At 37.1% G+C, this 16,315-nt stretch overlaps 1 protein-coding gene across 2 annotated transcripts in view; it reads left to right on the top strand.

The window, feature by feature from the left end:
- The first annotated feature begins 14,824 nt into the window (after nucleotides 1-14,824).
- KNDC1 (kinase non-catalytic C-lobe domain containing 1) overlaps nucleotides 14,825-16,315 on the top strand; it is a 1,471,539-nt gene continuing 1,470,048 nt past the window's right edge. For both annotated transcript variants that reach the window (XM_044056877.1, XM_044056878.1), the window contains exon 1: nucleotides 14,825-15,277. In XM_044056877.1, the coding sequence (XP_043912812.1) occupies nucleotides 15,176-15,277 (102 nt within the window). In that variant the 5' untranslated portion in view covers nucleotides 14,825-15,175. The remainder of the gene's footprint in view (nucleotides 15,278-16,315) is intronic.

Consider the following 16,315-nt stretch of genomic DNA (forward strand, 5'->3'; position numbering starts at 1 on the left):
TTCTTTATTTCCACTTTCAAAGTAAAAGGTGTTAATTTTTCATATCCGTTTGTCCTTCTTCTGCTTAATCTCGTCCTTCCCGGGTTCTGGCACATACTGTTTTCACTTATCAAGAGCACACCCTCAGTGCTGGAGTGTAGCATCATTATGTGCATTTTTAGTATTATAACAACTTGTTCTAGCGTAGTATCTTTGTTAAATAACGTTACCCCTGTTCCTTCTCTCTCTTCTTTGCTACCCAATGACCACGTGCTGCCTCGTTACTTTATTTTCTTCCCTTAAAATTCCATATTGGAAACAAGCTATGGCTCTTTTCTAATAAGCAGACTTAAATATTCTTCACAAGAATCAGTGCAGATATATCTAACAAATAAAAACAAAAATAGACTAAACATATCACTATCTGTCACATACACTTGCCATTCATTTGGTCACAGCATAGCAAGACTTCATTTTATACAAACTTTTATCATTTGTTTTTAAGTTTTATAGTTTGCTACAAAACCATATTTTAGTGCTTTAAATTTATTTTCTTTTACTTCCTTTTTTTCCCTGTTGCCTAATGGAAATTATTTGGTTCCTTCTTTCTTCAGACATTTTATATTGGATGTCGCCAAGGTTAGCAGAATCATAAATAGCGAATCATTTATTTTTATTCCCTCCTTCTTTACTATGCCCCAACTGGGTCAGTACCATCCTATGCTCCTTCCCTGCTCTACCCTCTGCGTAAGACATCAGATATTATATTAATTCTCTACAATCACCCTGCCGTATTCCTCATCCGTGGCATTCTTGGTGTAACAAAACTCTCATTCTTATCCCTTTTGCTGCTCCTGTTTCTAAGTTAGTGTGGTTTAACGTTTTAACATTCCATTCTGTAATATGCTTATTCACTCATTTGAAGTTATTTTTACCAAATTTTTGTCGACACTTTCATGTCATTTCTTTTCTTATCTTCTAACTGGTGTAGTGCAAATATCTTTTCTCTGAACATTTCTGTCACTTAAGTAGAAATGACCTTTCTCTAGATAAATGTATGCAGCGCACAATGTTTCTGTAATATGCCTATATGTGTTTCTAATACCCACAGTAGTGGACCTAGGAACCCTAAATTGCCGATTTTTAGGTGATAGTTGGGAGGGGGGTGAACAGCTGCAACTGATGCCAGCATTTAGCTTCATAGTGTGATGGATGTAGAATATTTTTCTTATTCTTAATCAGCTTCGTATTTAAGTACTGTCTTCCCTCTAAATTTTCCATGTTAACAGCCATTATAGTGGATAGGTGAACCATAGTTTATCTCCTGTTCAGTGATCATAAATAATTAGTGACACCCTTGTCTTTGAATATTACTCTGAAAGACATTTGTAGATGCCTTGATAGAGGTGTAACTGCAGAATATTCTAGAGGTAAGTATGTTAAAACATTGGAATATACTCATAAAAAAAACTTTTTTCAGTAAACTTGAACTCCGAATTCATTTAATTATACGCAATGTACGGCTACAGTATAACCCATACTATCATCTGGACACTGAAATCACTAGTATGTAGAAATTACAAAGTAAAATATACTTAAACTGTGTATTTAGCAAGAAGTACAGAAATAGTCAAACATTGTGGCAACCTGTTTAAACCTGTATATTTCTGATGCAGTAGTTGCAGTAAATACAAACTGCTTTGTATTCTCTCTAGAGGGTATTGCTGCACCCAAAGCTGTTTTAGATCATCCTGGTCCCTATTAAGTATTCAGATGGTTTCACTAATTACCCAGCTGTCTAATGACTGAGCCAACTCACCATGATTATGCAGCATTTACTGAGGTAGATCACATGACCGTGATGAATTCACTTTCCTGACCATTTGCTGTAACCCTGCTTCCTCTACTCACTTAGTCATATGCACCACGTTTAATAGAATGGAGGGGGTTAAAATATACGTTATCTGTCTCCTTCAGTAAACAGCTTAGTGGTGCTGTAATAATACAAGTCTGCACTTTTTAAGACCCACTTTATTTTCTTTCAGCAGTGCTGCAGTACTTTTTTCCTGAGGTAAACTGTACATTTCATGCTTTGTTTAAATATAAACATTGTGACAGTAATTGTGTGGAACATTTTTGAACTTTAAATCTATGCATTATGGAAGTGCAAGTACTGTGATTGTAATTGTTTCTTTTTATTGTCATGTCAGCCGCTGGTCTGGCTCATGGCTGAAGCATGTCCTAGGACCAGTCTATCTATGCAGCTAACAAGAATCTAAATAAAAGTGAGTAACTAAAACTTTAATAGACATTAAACAGATCAGAATCTCGTAGTTTTTGTTTTCCATCATACTGTATGTAGTGGTTTTACTTGCACTCTAGTTACTATCGCCCATTCTGTTTACCCAGTTAAACACCCAGTAAGAACCAAAGCCAAGTTTCAACTCTCATTCACATATGCACACACTGATATACCCTGTAAGAACTAAAAACTGAGGACATTTAACTAGTCAGAAATGGACAATACACTTCGCTGTTTATAATTCAGTAAAACTAAATAAATACACAATAAATGGAATGGCATTTGGGATCTTAAATATTGCCTGTAATGGTAACAATAATTCACATTGCTTGTTTTAGATCATTTTAACAAAACATCTTTGTCCCGCCCCCTCAGCTACCCCGCCTTACCTTCTTATTACCTTTATATTTATACTATGCTAATAAGTAGGACTAGAAAAAGTTGAGAAGCTTTTTATTTCAGGTCTCATCATCTGAAGTAGTTTCACCAGTAACGTTTCTCCTGAACTATCATTCTTTCTGTATTTACCATGTTTAAAAGCTGATGATTTACTGGACAGCACTATGAATTGCATAGTTTTTGTTTAGTTCAACTACCTATAGTTGCAAATTATAAAATAGTGGCACCAATCAATCAATGCAGTAAAAGAAAAAGGAATGTCTTTGCTATTAAATATTAGCAATGAGGATGAAAATGTATGACCTTAAGAACCAGCTACAAGTTCTAGCAATATGAGATATAAAAATAGTACCAAAACTGATGCTGCTATTAAAAGAAAAAACTGATGTTGCTATTATGAGCTCTGTATATAAATTTCTTTTCATTCACTTCTTACATTCATAAATAATATTAGCTCTAGTTCCGGAAAAGGACTTTTTTCATCCTCCCAGATCCAGAACTGTTCTGTTATGTGCAGCTAATTGTATTAACTGATCCGAAAGATGTGAGATGGTGGGGTCATTTCCTGAGCCAAAGTAAACTTCAACAACATTATGATAAAACAGGTAAGGATATTAAAGATCATACGTCTCTCTGTTAAATATAATGCAACAAAGAGAATATGTTTCTACATTATCTGGACTATTGGTTTACAACTATTAAGGAGTGTCAGAAAACCGATGCAACAGATTTTGACATGTCACAAATTAATTATGGGATATTAGACTACAGACATGGTTCCTATGTAAGACTATTCCAGATCTGTTGGATTAGTAGCTTCACATTCAGAGAGTACGTTTTAATTTTAGCAGTGCACTGCAAGATAGTCCATCAAGTTGCACAAAGGTGAAAACAACAATATTCTTGACAAAGTGATTGTAACTGTGGACAAAAGTGCAGAATTTATGTTGGTTATTGTCTATTAACTATATTCAGTTCTTAGCAAAGATAGATTTATCACTACTGACTAACCAGGTAACCAACTAATTATCCAACTAACTAATTCACATTTCTTTTCTGTGGAATACTGCCTTCTTTACCTTTTTCCTAATATAACTAACTCAGAGGTCACACAGTCTGGGACTAAGTTACAAAACATTTCAGAGAGCATACATTTGCTTAGGTGGTTTTAGAAAATTTGTCTTTGACGAAAAGCAAATCTGAACAGTGGAATATTCCTAACCCAGATAAAACCTATACATTTATCTTATATTGCAACAGTGTACGGAATGTTGAGTTTCGGAAAGGAACGATGCTGAGCACAGGTGCAGACAAAATCAGAAATACTTACCTATTACAGGTACACCCACCCTCCATAAGTTTACGCATGCTGTACAAATCTGTCCATCCCTCTGAACACTCCCCATTCCCAAGTTCTTTGTTTGCCCTTTTTTATCACGTGACACTCACTGCCTAACTTTAGGAATAAAAGAAAACAAGCAGGTCATTATTTATCTTCCATTCCCACTCCAATACCTGTAAATAAAACAACAGCCTAATATTTTTCAGCAATGGTTTTACAAGAGGAACTGCCCTAACATGGGTAGGGATATTGTCTTTCTATAGATTCTTCTGTGTAGATCAACATTCTCTAATTCATACTGTTCTGCACTTTTAATGAGGTGTATATTATAATACGTATGCTTGTCAGAAAAATCTGTCACCAGTAAAAATCTTAACATCAGGCATCATAATTCATCTTTTCATCAAGGACAATTTATCTGTCAGTGACATGATCATGGTGCGTGATATAGGGTGCAGCCTTCAAGAGAAGCGCACATGTATGCATCTGTGTCTGTCTGCATGTGACTATGTATGAGTGTGTGTGTGTGTGTGTGTGTGTGTGTGTGTGTGTGTGTGTGTGTGTGTGTGTCTGTGTGCATCTGTAATGCAGTTATAGGTGAGTGTGTGTCAGTTAATGTGAGTATATATGTACATGTGTGTGTGTATAAACACATTTGTAATGCATTTATATGTGACTGTGTGTGTGTGTGTGTGTGTGTGTGTGTGTGTGTGTGTGTGTGTGTGTGTGTGTGTGTATCTGTGTGCATGTGAGTATGTATGACTGTATATGTGTGTGTGTGTGTGTGTTTATGCATTTGAGTATGTATGAGCAAGTGTACACATCTGTAATACATTTATATGAGAGTGTGTGTGTGTGTGTGTGTGTGTGTGTGTGTGTGTGTGTGTGTGTGTGTGTGTGTGTGTGTGTGTGTGTGTGTGTGTCTTTGGGCACATCTGTAATGCATTTTCATGGCTGTGTGTGTGTCTGTGTGTATGTGAGTATGTATGATTATGTGTGTGAGAGTGTGTGTGTTTACTTCTGCAATGCATTTATATGCAAGAGTTTGTGCATGTTTTTATATACAGCACGTGTGCCTGTAGTACATTTACACATGTCATGTTTATGGGAGTGTGTCTGTAAGTCTGTACATCATACCACTGTAATCATTACTACAGACAAGATCAGTGGTTTACATTATAACTGCAGTTGGCAAATCTCACTAGAATCTGAAAATATCTCTTCTCCTTTTATTTGGCTGAATAAGAATCATATTCCTCAAAAAGTGTAATCCATCTTACTTAGTGTGTACTGCAAGAGGTCTAAATGATAACTGAAGTGTGCACATCAACAATGTTGAAATTTTTTAAATTACATGTAATGTATAAAAACTTAGACCTGTAAAAATCTCTGCATTGCACACTTACACACATCTGCTGAAGTGATTCTTCATGAAAATCTCTTAAATATTGTTAAAAGTACCATCCTGCAAGCTAATGGTTATATTGTGTTATCCTTTATACAAAGCACTGGGGATTGTTTATTATGTTAGAGATGCTTACTGCCACAAGAATATGATATATAATAGTTAGAAGGATCTGTTTCAGTGATGCCTTCTCCCATGTTAGGTGTCCGTATACATAGACAGCGGCTGGCATCTGAGGAAATGAGTATGTGTCAGTTAATGTGAGTATGTGTGTGTGTGTGTGTGTGTGTGTGTGTGTGTGTGTGTGTGTGTGTGTGTGCGTGTGTGTGTGTGTGCGCGTGCACGTGTGTTACGCATCTGTAATGCATTTTTATGTGACTGTGTGTATGTGTGTGAGTGCATGGGGGTGTGTGTGTATTTGTGCATGCAACTATGTATGAGTGTGTGTACATACCCAAATATTGGTCAAGTAATTTACAGCTGACATCTCCAGGGAGTAAATTATTTACATCCTTTTTATAACCTTTCTGTGTGTCTTCAACAATTTAGGAGAGCTATATTCATGTATTTGTTTTGTTATGTTAATATAAAACTGGAGATTAAGTGTTAGAGGTTGAAGTCGGTGTGTGTGTGTGTGTGTGTGTGTGTGTGTGTGTGTGTTTTGGTGGGGGGTGAGGGATGTTAAGAAACATACGGTAGATGCTTTTTTTTTTTTTTGCATTTTTCCCTCTATTGACTGAGGATTATTAACATCTTCTCACCAGCTGACCACCACATTCTTTCATCACCAAGGGTGAGAATTGGATGAGAGCAGCCATTGTTAAGACAGCCACCAGACGTGATTTCAAGGGTTTTTTTGTTTGTTTTTTTTGTATGTGGCCCTGTGTGTGCACATGCACTCTGCTAAGTAGGGGAAGAGGGTGCGCTATAGGTCTTGTGTGATGTTTGCCATAAACGTCCACAAGGAACATCACCAGCATGCAGCTCTTCCCAAATCGTTTCCCTGTCTTCATCAGAGAAGTCATAGTTTATATGCTTCCAGTGTGACCCGACTTGTCCCCTCCTCCCAGAAGAGGCATTTTCTCTTCCACTTTTCCTATCTCCTTCAGTTCCAAGACCACTAACTGACTATCCATCTGCATCATAGAGTCAAGCTATAAGTAGTCTTTTGAAAGTATCAAACTTTCTGCATTTGTTTGTTTGTTAGTACTTGTCCAAACATTGCTTGACCACACAAAAAAAGTTAATTTGATCCAATGGCATTATTCATGTCTCTATAAATTCTAGTAAACGTGGTGTACAGAGGGTCAGCTTGAAGCTCGGTTAATCAATATTATTCTACGGGCTTTAGACGTCAGTTTGTACACTCTTGAGACTACTACATTCAGGCAGCATTCAGAACAGTGAAACGCTATTAACAAGAGTACTAAAGTTTGGCCTATTTTCCATGAAACTATAGGATTAGCATCTCAACGATGGTTTACTTAACTGGTTTAGACATATTCAATGTGAATGAGACATCTCCAAGCTAAAAGCTACACCCTACCGGCATCTACTCATGTTATCTAACTAGTAAGAAACAAAGATTCAATGTCATTATTACAGATGGTACCCAGGATCCCAGCAACAGCAAATATTCTGAGTTCATCTGGTTGAGTCTAAATCAAAAAATTTAGAAACTGTGCTCCTTGCTATGTCATTGGTAGTAATTTATTCTAAATTGCACTGATATTCTGTACAGGTTCACCATGAAATCTATATTATTACTAATACCAGACTAGTGCCAGACAGAAAATATACCTCCATGTATTCTGATATGAGTCAGATCTCTTGTGCAAAACATATTTACAAGATGGGTATCTGACAGCTACAGTAAACAGAATTAAATGAAATTTTGGTATGTTCAATAACAGTGACATGAATTCCGTCCAGTGAGCATATGCTTTAGCAACTACAGTAGGCAGTATATATTTTGGGGTGCTTCTTCAACTGACACTGAAATTTGAAATTATAATAATTAGCACTCCACATTAATCTTAAGTCCACCTAGCCACAGGGGTGCAAAACAATGATTTCCATACAGGCAGATCAGCTAAACACTATTGCATAAGGGGGTGTTATAGTTAGATTGTTGTCGGCCTCTGATAATATCTTCATATAGGTTAGTACGAGTACTCTGGTAATCTAGCACTCTTAACTGCTTATCTTACCATATATTTCTGTCTTGCTTTCTGTCATAATTCATATTACACTCGTAACTATGAGAATATTTAATTAATCAGTCAATTAAGCACGGCATATCATTATAGTCAGGTGAATGATTTTCTGAATGTCTAGTAAATAATTCCTGTACTGCATGATTGCCTCCTAATTAATGAGAATAATTCTGCATTTTACATCACTACAAAAAAATTATTTCTTAGAGATTTAATGATCAACACAGACAAGGTAGGATGACACTTTGTCCTTATAATTACATACAAAATCAGAAAGAATCTAGCTTAACAGTAAAATAGCTCCTAGCAGCTAGCAGTGACAAAATGACTGTTGATTAAACCTCTCATTAGCTTTAATTGGAGTCACTGGATATATCCAAATGAATGAATTGACCCATATTATATTTTGTTTGACTCTGTTCACCTCATAGTGTAACTTCTGCTGTGGCCGATGCTACAAATAATAATGTGTCATTTTTATCTAGGATGACTTTTGCACGAGGTTACAGGGGTCATCTTTTCCTGTTCATTAGACTCTGAATGTAATTCACACACCAGGTAATGCGAGTTGGCGGCAATATCAGAGCTGATAGTCCCTTATACTTAATTTATAGTTGGATAACTAATATTATAAGTGATTTGAAACATTTAAATCCCATGAAGACATTACAACACAAAGCTGATTATGTTTTTCAAAATAAAAAAATCAATTTTCTACAATCATGTTCCAAATGCATAGTGCAGTGTCTACATAGTATATTATGAAATGAGGGATGTCTGTGGAGTGTCAGACATGTGGAGTATTATCCCACTCACAGACATATAAGAGAAAAGCTCCTTGTCCATATATTATTTGAAAGAAAATTTCTAATGCAGAATTTCTTGGCCATTTCAGTTTTTGAGTCCTCATTGGATTTTTGGTTTCCTGTGTCTGAGCAATGCATACAGTTGAAAGCTCTACTCTTCTGGAAAATTCAAATTTCATTTTGTAAATGGACAGAAGCTTCTAGATTTGTTTCTCAAAACTGGGAAATTCGTTTATTGGAGCACTCATGAAATTACTTAAGAAGTCCTCCTGAAGGCACCTTTGTGGTAAACAAAGAATATATAGCTAAGTGCCTCTACAATGATCTGTCATTAACACAAGTTCCCTCAGGCAACAGACTACAAGTAAACTTTGTCCCACACTGCTGTAGTGTAATGAATATGCAAACTCTTTATATTGGATATTTGTGTAATATCAAATCTAATTGTCTGATTTAATCAATGAAAGAAGACTGTAGGTGATCTGCCCATCAAGAGGTTTGAACCTCATTGCTGCTTGTTCTTGTGTAGAAACACAGACCACAAGGAATTCCACAGGACTGAAATGTTCGACCATGCTGAAAAAATGTATACTTTTATTACAACACAACACAGTAGTTAAGCACTTTAACTCTCTGGACATCATCAGAATTACTAGACACAACCCGTCACATGATTTTGCACTTACATAATCCAGATCACATGTCAAAATCAACCAATAACATTCAAAAACTTTGATACAAATGTTAAGTAACTGCATTATAAAAATACAAAAATGCAGACTTGCTAACATTCTCAGAAAATATAAAATAGTGTTAAAATCCTCTTAACTACTAAATATGTACAGTAATAAACAAATACATGGACTAAAATTATATAGTGTCACTAAAGGTGTTCACAAAAGATGCAGTAGGGTGTTCTAGAAAAGGATATGTTAATAAATAAATAATAACAAATATTATGGTCTGGTTGTATGTAGGTTTAAGGTTCTGCTGATGGAAATATTATTATGCCTAGGGGTAACCCCTAGGTTCAACAGCTATTTGTTCTAAATGAGCATATTTCTGTGTATCCCACAAACTGAGTTTCCTTATATAGGGCATGATTCTCTTTGGTCTTTTTACATCATACAAATGTGCATAAATAAGTTTGTGGAGTGTACACTCTGTCTTACCTACATAATAACACAAGAACCACAGTAAGCTAGATACACTAGCCCCATTGCTGTTACAATTACATTTATAGATAAACTTAAAATTATAATGAAAGGTTTTAAGCTTAAATTCATTACCAATATAGATGTAAGAACATTGAGAACACATCCCACATTTAATTATTACATACACTCTGGTAGATTATTTACACATTTTATTCCCCCTTTCTAATCTTTCTTTAATATTCACATTTCTCTTGTAGACAAAGGCAGATTTTTCACAATTAACAAATAAAAAAACTTTCCAGTTCTGGTCAGCCAGCTGCTTTATATAGTCTCTGGACAGTACTTCAGTACTGTAGCTTTATTAAATCCACCATTATTGGGAGGGAATGTTATAAGCACTGTCCAAACCAGTACACAAAAGTGGTTTGTGCCTGCTGGGTCTGTTTTTAACACTCGTCTATTTATATTATGTAAAAGAAGTTGGGGGTGGTAACCCCTCTCCTGAAACATATTTATCAACTTTTCCATTTTATTAGCTAAGACTTCATCTTCAGACAACAGTCTTGATAGCCTAACAATCTGTCCTTTTATAAGGCACTTGTCATAACAGAGGAAAAATATATACCCTTTTCTAGTGCCATAACACAAGGATGGCAAATAGAGGGGCACAAGCAGCTCCCATAATTACCCTGCTCATCTGACTCTAATAGTCCTCTTCAAAATATATAAAATTATTGTTTGTATTGGCATGAATGCTTCAGTTACATAGGTACTTCTGTAAGGTCAGCCATATTAACCCAAACTTGTATTCAAATACACAAAGCTGAATATAAAGTGTTGTGCAAATAAATAATTCTACACAATGAGGTGATGCCTGACAATTTTATTCTTGTTAGACATCTCTAGCACATCTTTATTATATTCAACAGTACAAAGTCAAATCTATTTGCAGCCATTTGAAAGTGTTGCATGTTGCTTCCACATGATTTTAAATTTCAAAGAAACAAGTCAAAGCTCCACTCACTAAAATGTTTCTCACCTGTATCTGCATTTACTGCAATGTACACAGCACATTGTTTGTACATTGTGTTACTTGTATGATTCATAACACAGCACAATGAAATACGAACATTGATAAAATACAGACAGAACAGGCTTTATAATTTTATAATGTCATGAATTTCTAAAAAAGGAAAGTCTTCCTGTTGCTGTCTGCTTTAATAACAGTATGCAGGTTGCAATAGTCAACAAAATCTGTTCCAGTCTCCCATATTCACTAATAGGTTCATAGGTTCATAAGTGTTTACTAGGCTAACAAAAACAAGGGCCATTTTAAGCCTAGCCATGCATCCCAAATCTCTCACAAGTTCTGGTACCTTTGATAAGTGTAAGCAGGGGGTTGAGAGATGAACCAGTTACAGGTTGCCTGTGTTCATTAGAGACATAGGTGCCAAGGATGAATTTCTTGGTTCCCCATCCAATTATTCTACTTACACTTGAATTGGGTTAGGGAGGAACTCTGCTTCACATAGATGGGGAGCCTGTTACCGATACAAGGTAGTCTCTGGAATACATACCCATCTTTGCAGCAGGTCCTATTTATATCACAGGCAAGGTTTAAGTCTTTAGAATGGGTAATTATTATACTGTTTGTTTTGCTCATATGCAGGAAGTCCATCAGAGTGGGGTCTGACAATGCATAGATCTCCCCTCAACAGCATGTAAGAGACAGAATACTGGGATAAGGCCTTGAGGCAGTCTGTATAGGACATGTTACTTAAGCCTTGTGTTCTTGTAGTGCGGAACCTCTGTGGACATTCCAGTTGTTGGGTATGCCTGGTTAGGTACATACCAAAGGGGGCACTGTACTCAATGAAAGGTCCAATGAATGTCAAATACAGTGGAACAATGACTTCCTTGGACCTGGATGCCATACCTTTGTTTATAAGTTGAACAACATAGAATGATTACTTCACTACTGTAGACAAGTGATGTTCAAAGGCTAGATTACTGTGTCTGTGTGTCCCCAAGACCCTGACTACAGGGTCAGCTTTTAGAGATGTGTTGCAAATATGATAGTTACCAGGGGTGAATGACTTTCCAAAGTTAAAAAAATTGGATATGTTATGCCCATCCAAGCCTGTTAAATGTACCAAATGACATAAGCCTTTTTGTTAAATTCCCAATTTTACAGTAGGTTAAAATGATTTTGTCGACCAGTGCTAATGTCATTATGGGAGGAGGCTCCTTCTGGCAGACCACATCATCTAAGTGAAGGTGCAATTTAGGTTGAGAAGGTCCCTAATGAAGACATCACTGTACAAGGAAAATAGGGCCGCGGTGGTGCAGTGGTTAGCATTGTCACCTCACAGCAAGAGGTTTTCTGGTTCAATTCTTGGTTGGAGCGCCTTCTGTGCGGAGTCTGTATGTCCTCCCCACGGTTGAGTGAATTTAAAGACATGCAGGTAGGTGTGTGTGTACCTTCTTTGAAGGTTGGGCACTGGGCTGGCAACTCGACACTGTAAAAATTCACTGCCAAGCATTAGCAGACTGGAGTTCCACTGTGGTGACCCCTAACTGGGAAAATCATTTTTCACATGTCGTTGAGAATTGGGGTGTCACTTCAACAGTGACAATCACCTAGAGCCAGTGTTCACATGCCAGGGTGGCTAGCCTTGAAGCAATTACTCTTACATACCAGACATGCACCCACTCACACACACACACATACACACATACATATCATGGGCAATTAAGAGTGCCCAGTCCACCTACTGCATGTCTTGGAATGTAGGGGAAAACCAAAGCACTCAAAGGAAAAAGAAACACAGGGAGGACATGCAGACTCTGCACAGAATCCAGATTCCATACAGAATCCAGAGATGAGAATGGAACCAGAGAACCTGTTGCTGTGAGGTGGCATTACCTGTTGCACCATATCATCTTATTAAATGAATGTATCAATTATTTTAAAAAGATGGTCCAAGCTGACTACAGGGCTTAGTCTTCAAGGACTGTTGAAATGACAGTTTTAGTAGAGGTATAATCATTTCTAATTTAAGTAGACTAAGAATAGATTTTGTGATCAATGTAAGATTGAAGATGAAGGTAAATGAGGCAGAGGGCATTTGTCTTCCTTGTCTAGAATAATTAGATGAGTTGTGTACTACTTGAGTGACATGATATTTTGCTATGGTGTTCATTCACATGTTTCCTGGTAATAACTTTGAAACAGAATTTTAGGTAGTCAAGATATTCATGTAACAGTAGTGGGAGTGTTGGGCACATGGTTTGTAAATTTGCTGGGATGATATTTGCTCGGCTTAATCCAGTTTATAGTTTCTAATGTAAGATTATGTGCACTTTTGGAAATGCTAAATATCCCATAATTAGACAGTATTTTTGTGCTAGCTCAGAACTGTTTAGGGTTGTCTAGAGAAGTAGTTTGGTAGTTCTTGCAATAGACAGATTTTGTGCTGTAATATCAGCTCTACCCCTTTTTCGTAATTTTTTGTAGTGTGAGAGTTTGTTTGCATTATGTGGGTCATGCTTCCATCTATGCCACGAACTGGCCCTGTCTTTGATGAGTTAAAGATGGCACCCTTTGTGACTTAAGTCTCCTAGTTTTCAGTGGATATAGCTTCTTCTGAAAAGGAAGTAGGTTATCAGTGAAGATGGTGAGACCCTTTTGCTGTGGCAATCTGATGTATGTAGGGTGGACCAACCAATGCTGCAAAGTGCAGCTGTTAATGCATTGGCAGAACTTTCATGTATATTTGAGGTTGTTATCCAGTTTAGATGGTATATTCTTGTTTTAAGTTTGCATTCAGTTATAATAGGCTATGTGACTTGGGGAATTTGACAAAACTTGAAAAGACTGGCACAGATGGAATATGTTAAGTAGCACAGCATCTAACAAAGGATTTTATTCATAAACATGTATTCATGTAAGTGAACTAGTTGGGTCAGGTTGCTGATGGCAGGTTGTTTTAAGTGTAGATTTCAAAGTGCCTGGGAACTCAACGCTTGTATGTCCAAATAGTATGAGTTTATTGTGCCTGATACTTGAAGTGGCACTTATTGCAGTTCTGTTGATGACGTTACTCAGTTTCTAGGTTTTTCATTTACTCTTGAAAATAGCATGTGTGTTTAGTGGACTTACCAACTTATCGAATTAATAATAAAGATAATCCCATAAGGCTCCTAGGGCTAAACTCTGGGCACTACATTTCATAATACGTAAGAAGTGGGAAAATGTGAAACACTTGCTAGCAAGTAGAAGTTCACAGCCTGACTAAAATGTGTGTTTTACATTTATTTATTTATTTTTTTTTTTTTGGGGGGGGGGGGGGGGGTTGTTTTTCAGTTACTATAATCAATTTTTATTTTTTACTTTATTATTATTATATAATTTTGGAGTTAATAGGAATCAATATTATTCACTGTGGCTACAATGTTACATAATGTATCACGTGGAACAGAGTGGATCTTGGAATTTCTAAAACTCGGAAGGAACATTCCACCAGTTAGGTGCAGCTGAAAGGTATAATTACTGCTCTGAAGTATGTCGTGCATCTGCAGGTTTTAAAGCCACAGTTGTTTTTCCTGCAGTGTATGTGAATCCTATCACTTCCACTCTGGTGGTAACCTCGTATTTCCTTACCTTAATTTCCAGCAGATGGTGCTACTCGTTCTGCTGGATGCTACTGGTTTTGCAAATAATAAGATGTAAACTACGTGTGACATGCTCAACAAAACTCCTTCTGCTCTAAGACATCATATTTGTGCACCTCTTGGACCACGAAATCTGGACTAAGCAATAATTAATGGGGGAAGACAAATGGACAAAAATAGGGTCAATTTTTAAATAGTGCTCTTACAAACTTAGAAAGTTGATAGAATAACAGGTTTTGTGTTAGAATTAATTTACTGAAGGATATGAAGTCTGAAACTCAAATGCCTGTCATTATTTTTCTGACTTCAGTGTTTAATAACTTGCCACTAATTTGCCAGAAAAACAGAATTATATGAAAAACGGAGCAAAAACACGAGGCAAAAATCTGGACACTCTGCTAAAATCAGTACAGTTGAGTGGTATGCTGTAAGAATATTTAATATACAGTAATCCAAACAGCCTCACTTCCTCCTTCCCGGGATGCTGCAGCAGGAAGTGGACCTGATTGGGGAACGTCAGCTGCTGCCTGGTGTCTAGCGTTGGTATTAGCAGTGCCGGCTCGTTGCCATGGCAGCCGTAGTACACCTTGTGAGGTACTTAGCAAACTCTCAGGTAGTGCTGGAATGTAGGATTTACCTGAAACTATGGACTGTAGAATCAAGTAACAGCGAGAAGTTGCATTAAACCCACTGAAATGGGAGCTACAGTTCACTAGTACTGCCCACGGGTAGCGGACCGGGCGTTGTTTACAAGCACCGTCCTACAGGCGTACCTACCGTGACTTGGGGAGCAGGAAACTTTGGGGGTGTTTGGCGAGTCGTCCGCATAAGACAGACGTGCAGGCATTACATTGTACAAGGACTGGCTTTAAAAGGACTTTCAAATGTATTTGTTATGGAGTCGTTTGGCAGCGTGAGTGATGCGCAGCTTTACGGACGAGAGGATGATTGTGGTTTCTATGACTTTCAGCCCCTTCCTGCACTGTTGGAAGACGAGGTAAGTAGCCTGCAGACATATTTATTTATATTTAATGGAATAAGAGAGCATTAGATGGGATTGTTAGGTTTGCTGCCCCCGGTTGTAGTAAGCAATGCCCCTCTTCCCAACAAGTCCTGGTGATGCACCATAGTTTTCAAGCTTCATTTCCAATATGTGGATCCTGTATAAGTACCCCTCCCCCCCCCCAAAATCTGGAATAAACGGGCACAATGTGGAAAACCTACTAACGACTTCAAACAGCAAACTTACATAATTGTTACAACGCGCTTATACTTAATACAATAATTTGGATTTAATGATTCATCATCCCATATCCTGGATATTTAACGCAATTCTTAATATTTGATGTGCGGCAAACCCTTGGAGCAGAAACAATTTAAGTCTAAAACTTATTTACGTTCCTCCTGCATTGCCGTGGCAGCTCCAGCTGTCCTCAGCGTTTGTGGGGAGTATAAAACGCACCATGTCATGTAGCCAGCCTTGGTTTATGCATGGGAAATGCAAATACAAGTTTATTTAATTCCATGTGTTTGTTTCTGTCACCAAAACTTTTTTTTTTCCAGCCAGGAGCTAATTACAGAAAACTATAGAATAATAAAACTACAAGTAACACGATGTGACCTCGAAACGACGATAAATTAAAAAAGGCCCGTTTTTTAACTGGGTGGTGTGTGTGTGTAATTCAAATACTTCCTTTTAAGCATGTAAAAGTAAGTACAGGCTGGACATCTCAACAACGGTCATTTTCTTTGAACTTGGTTATTAAGGGCTTTTGTCTAAACTTAGAGGACGAATGGAAATGTTTTTTTTTATAATCAATGCATTAAGTAGAAATGCAAACCACAAATGCAGATCCAGAGGTCCTGCTTTATCAGGGTAAAGCCATCCTGTACCCTCCCTCTTTCATACAGAAAACACCCACTACTAACTTATGTATTCTAAATGCAAGTCCGCAGAGCTTTGAAGTAAAGCATAAAATGACTAGCTCTGAGATATAAGACTGTTTAAAGTCTATAGTGTCAGCAAACCTAAATT

This window comes from Protopterus annectens, chromosome 14.part0 (genome assembly GCF_019279795.1).
Source record: "Protopterus annectens isolate FY-2018-M chromosome 14.part0, PAN1.0, whole genome shotgun sequence".
Taxonomy (NCBI): domain Eukaryota; kingdom Metazoa; phylum Chordata; order Ceratodontiformes; family Protopteridae; genus Protopterus; species Protopterus annectens.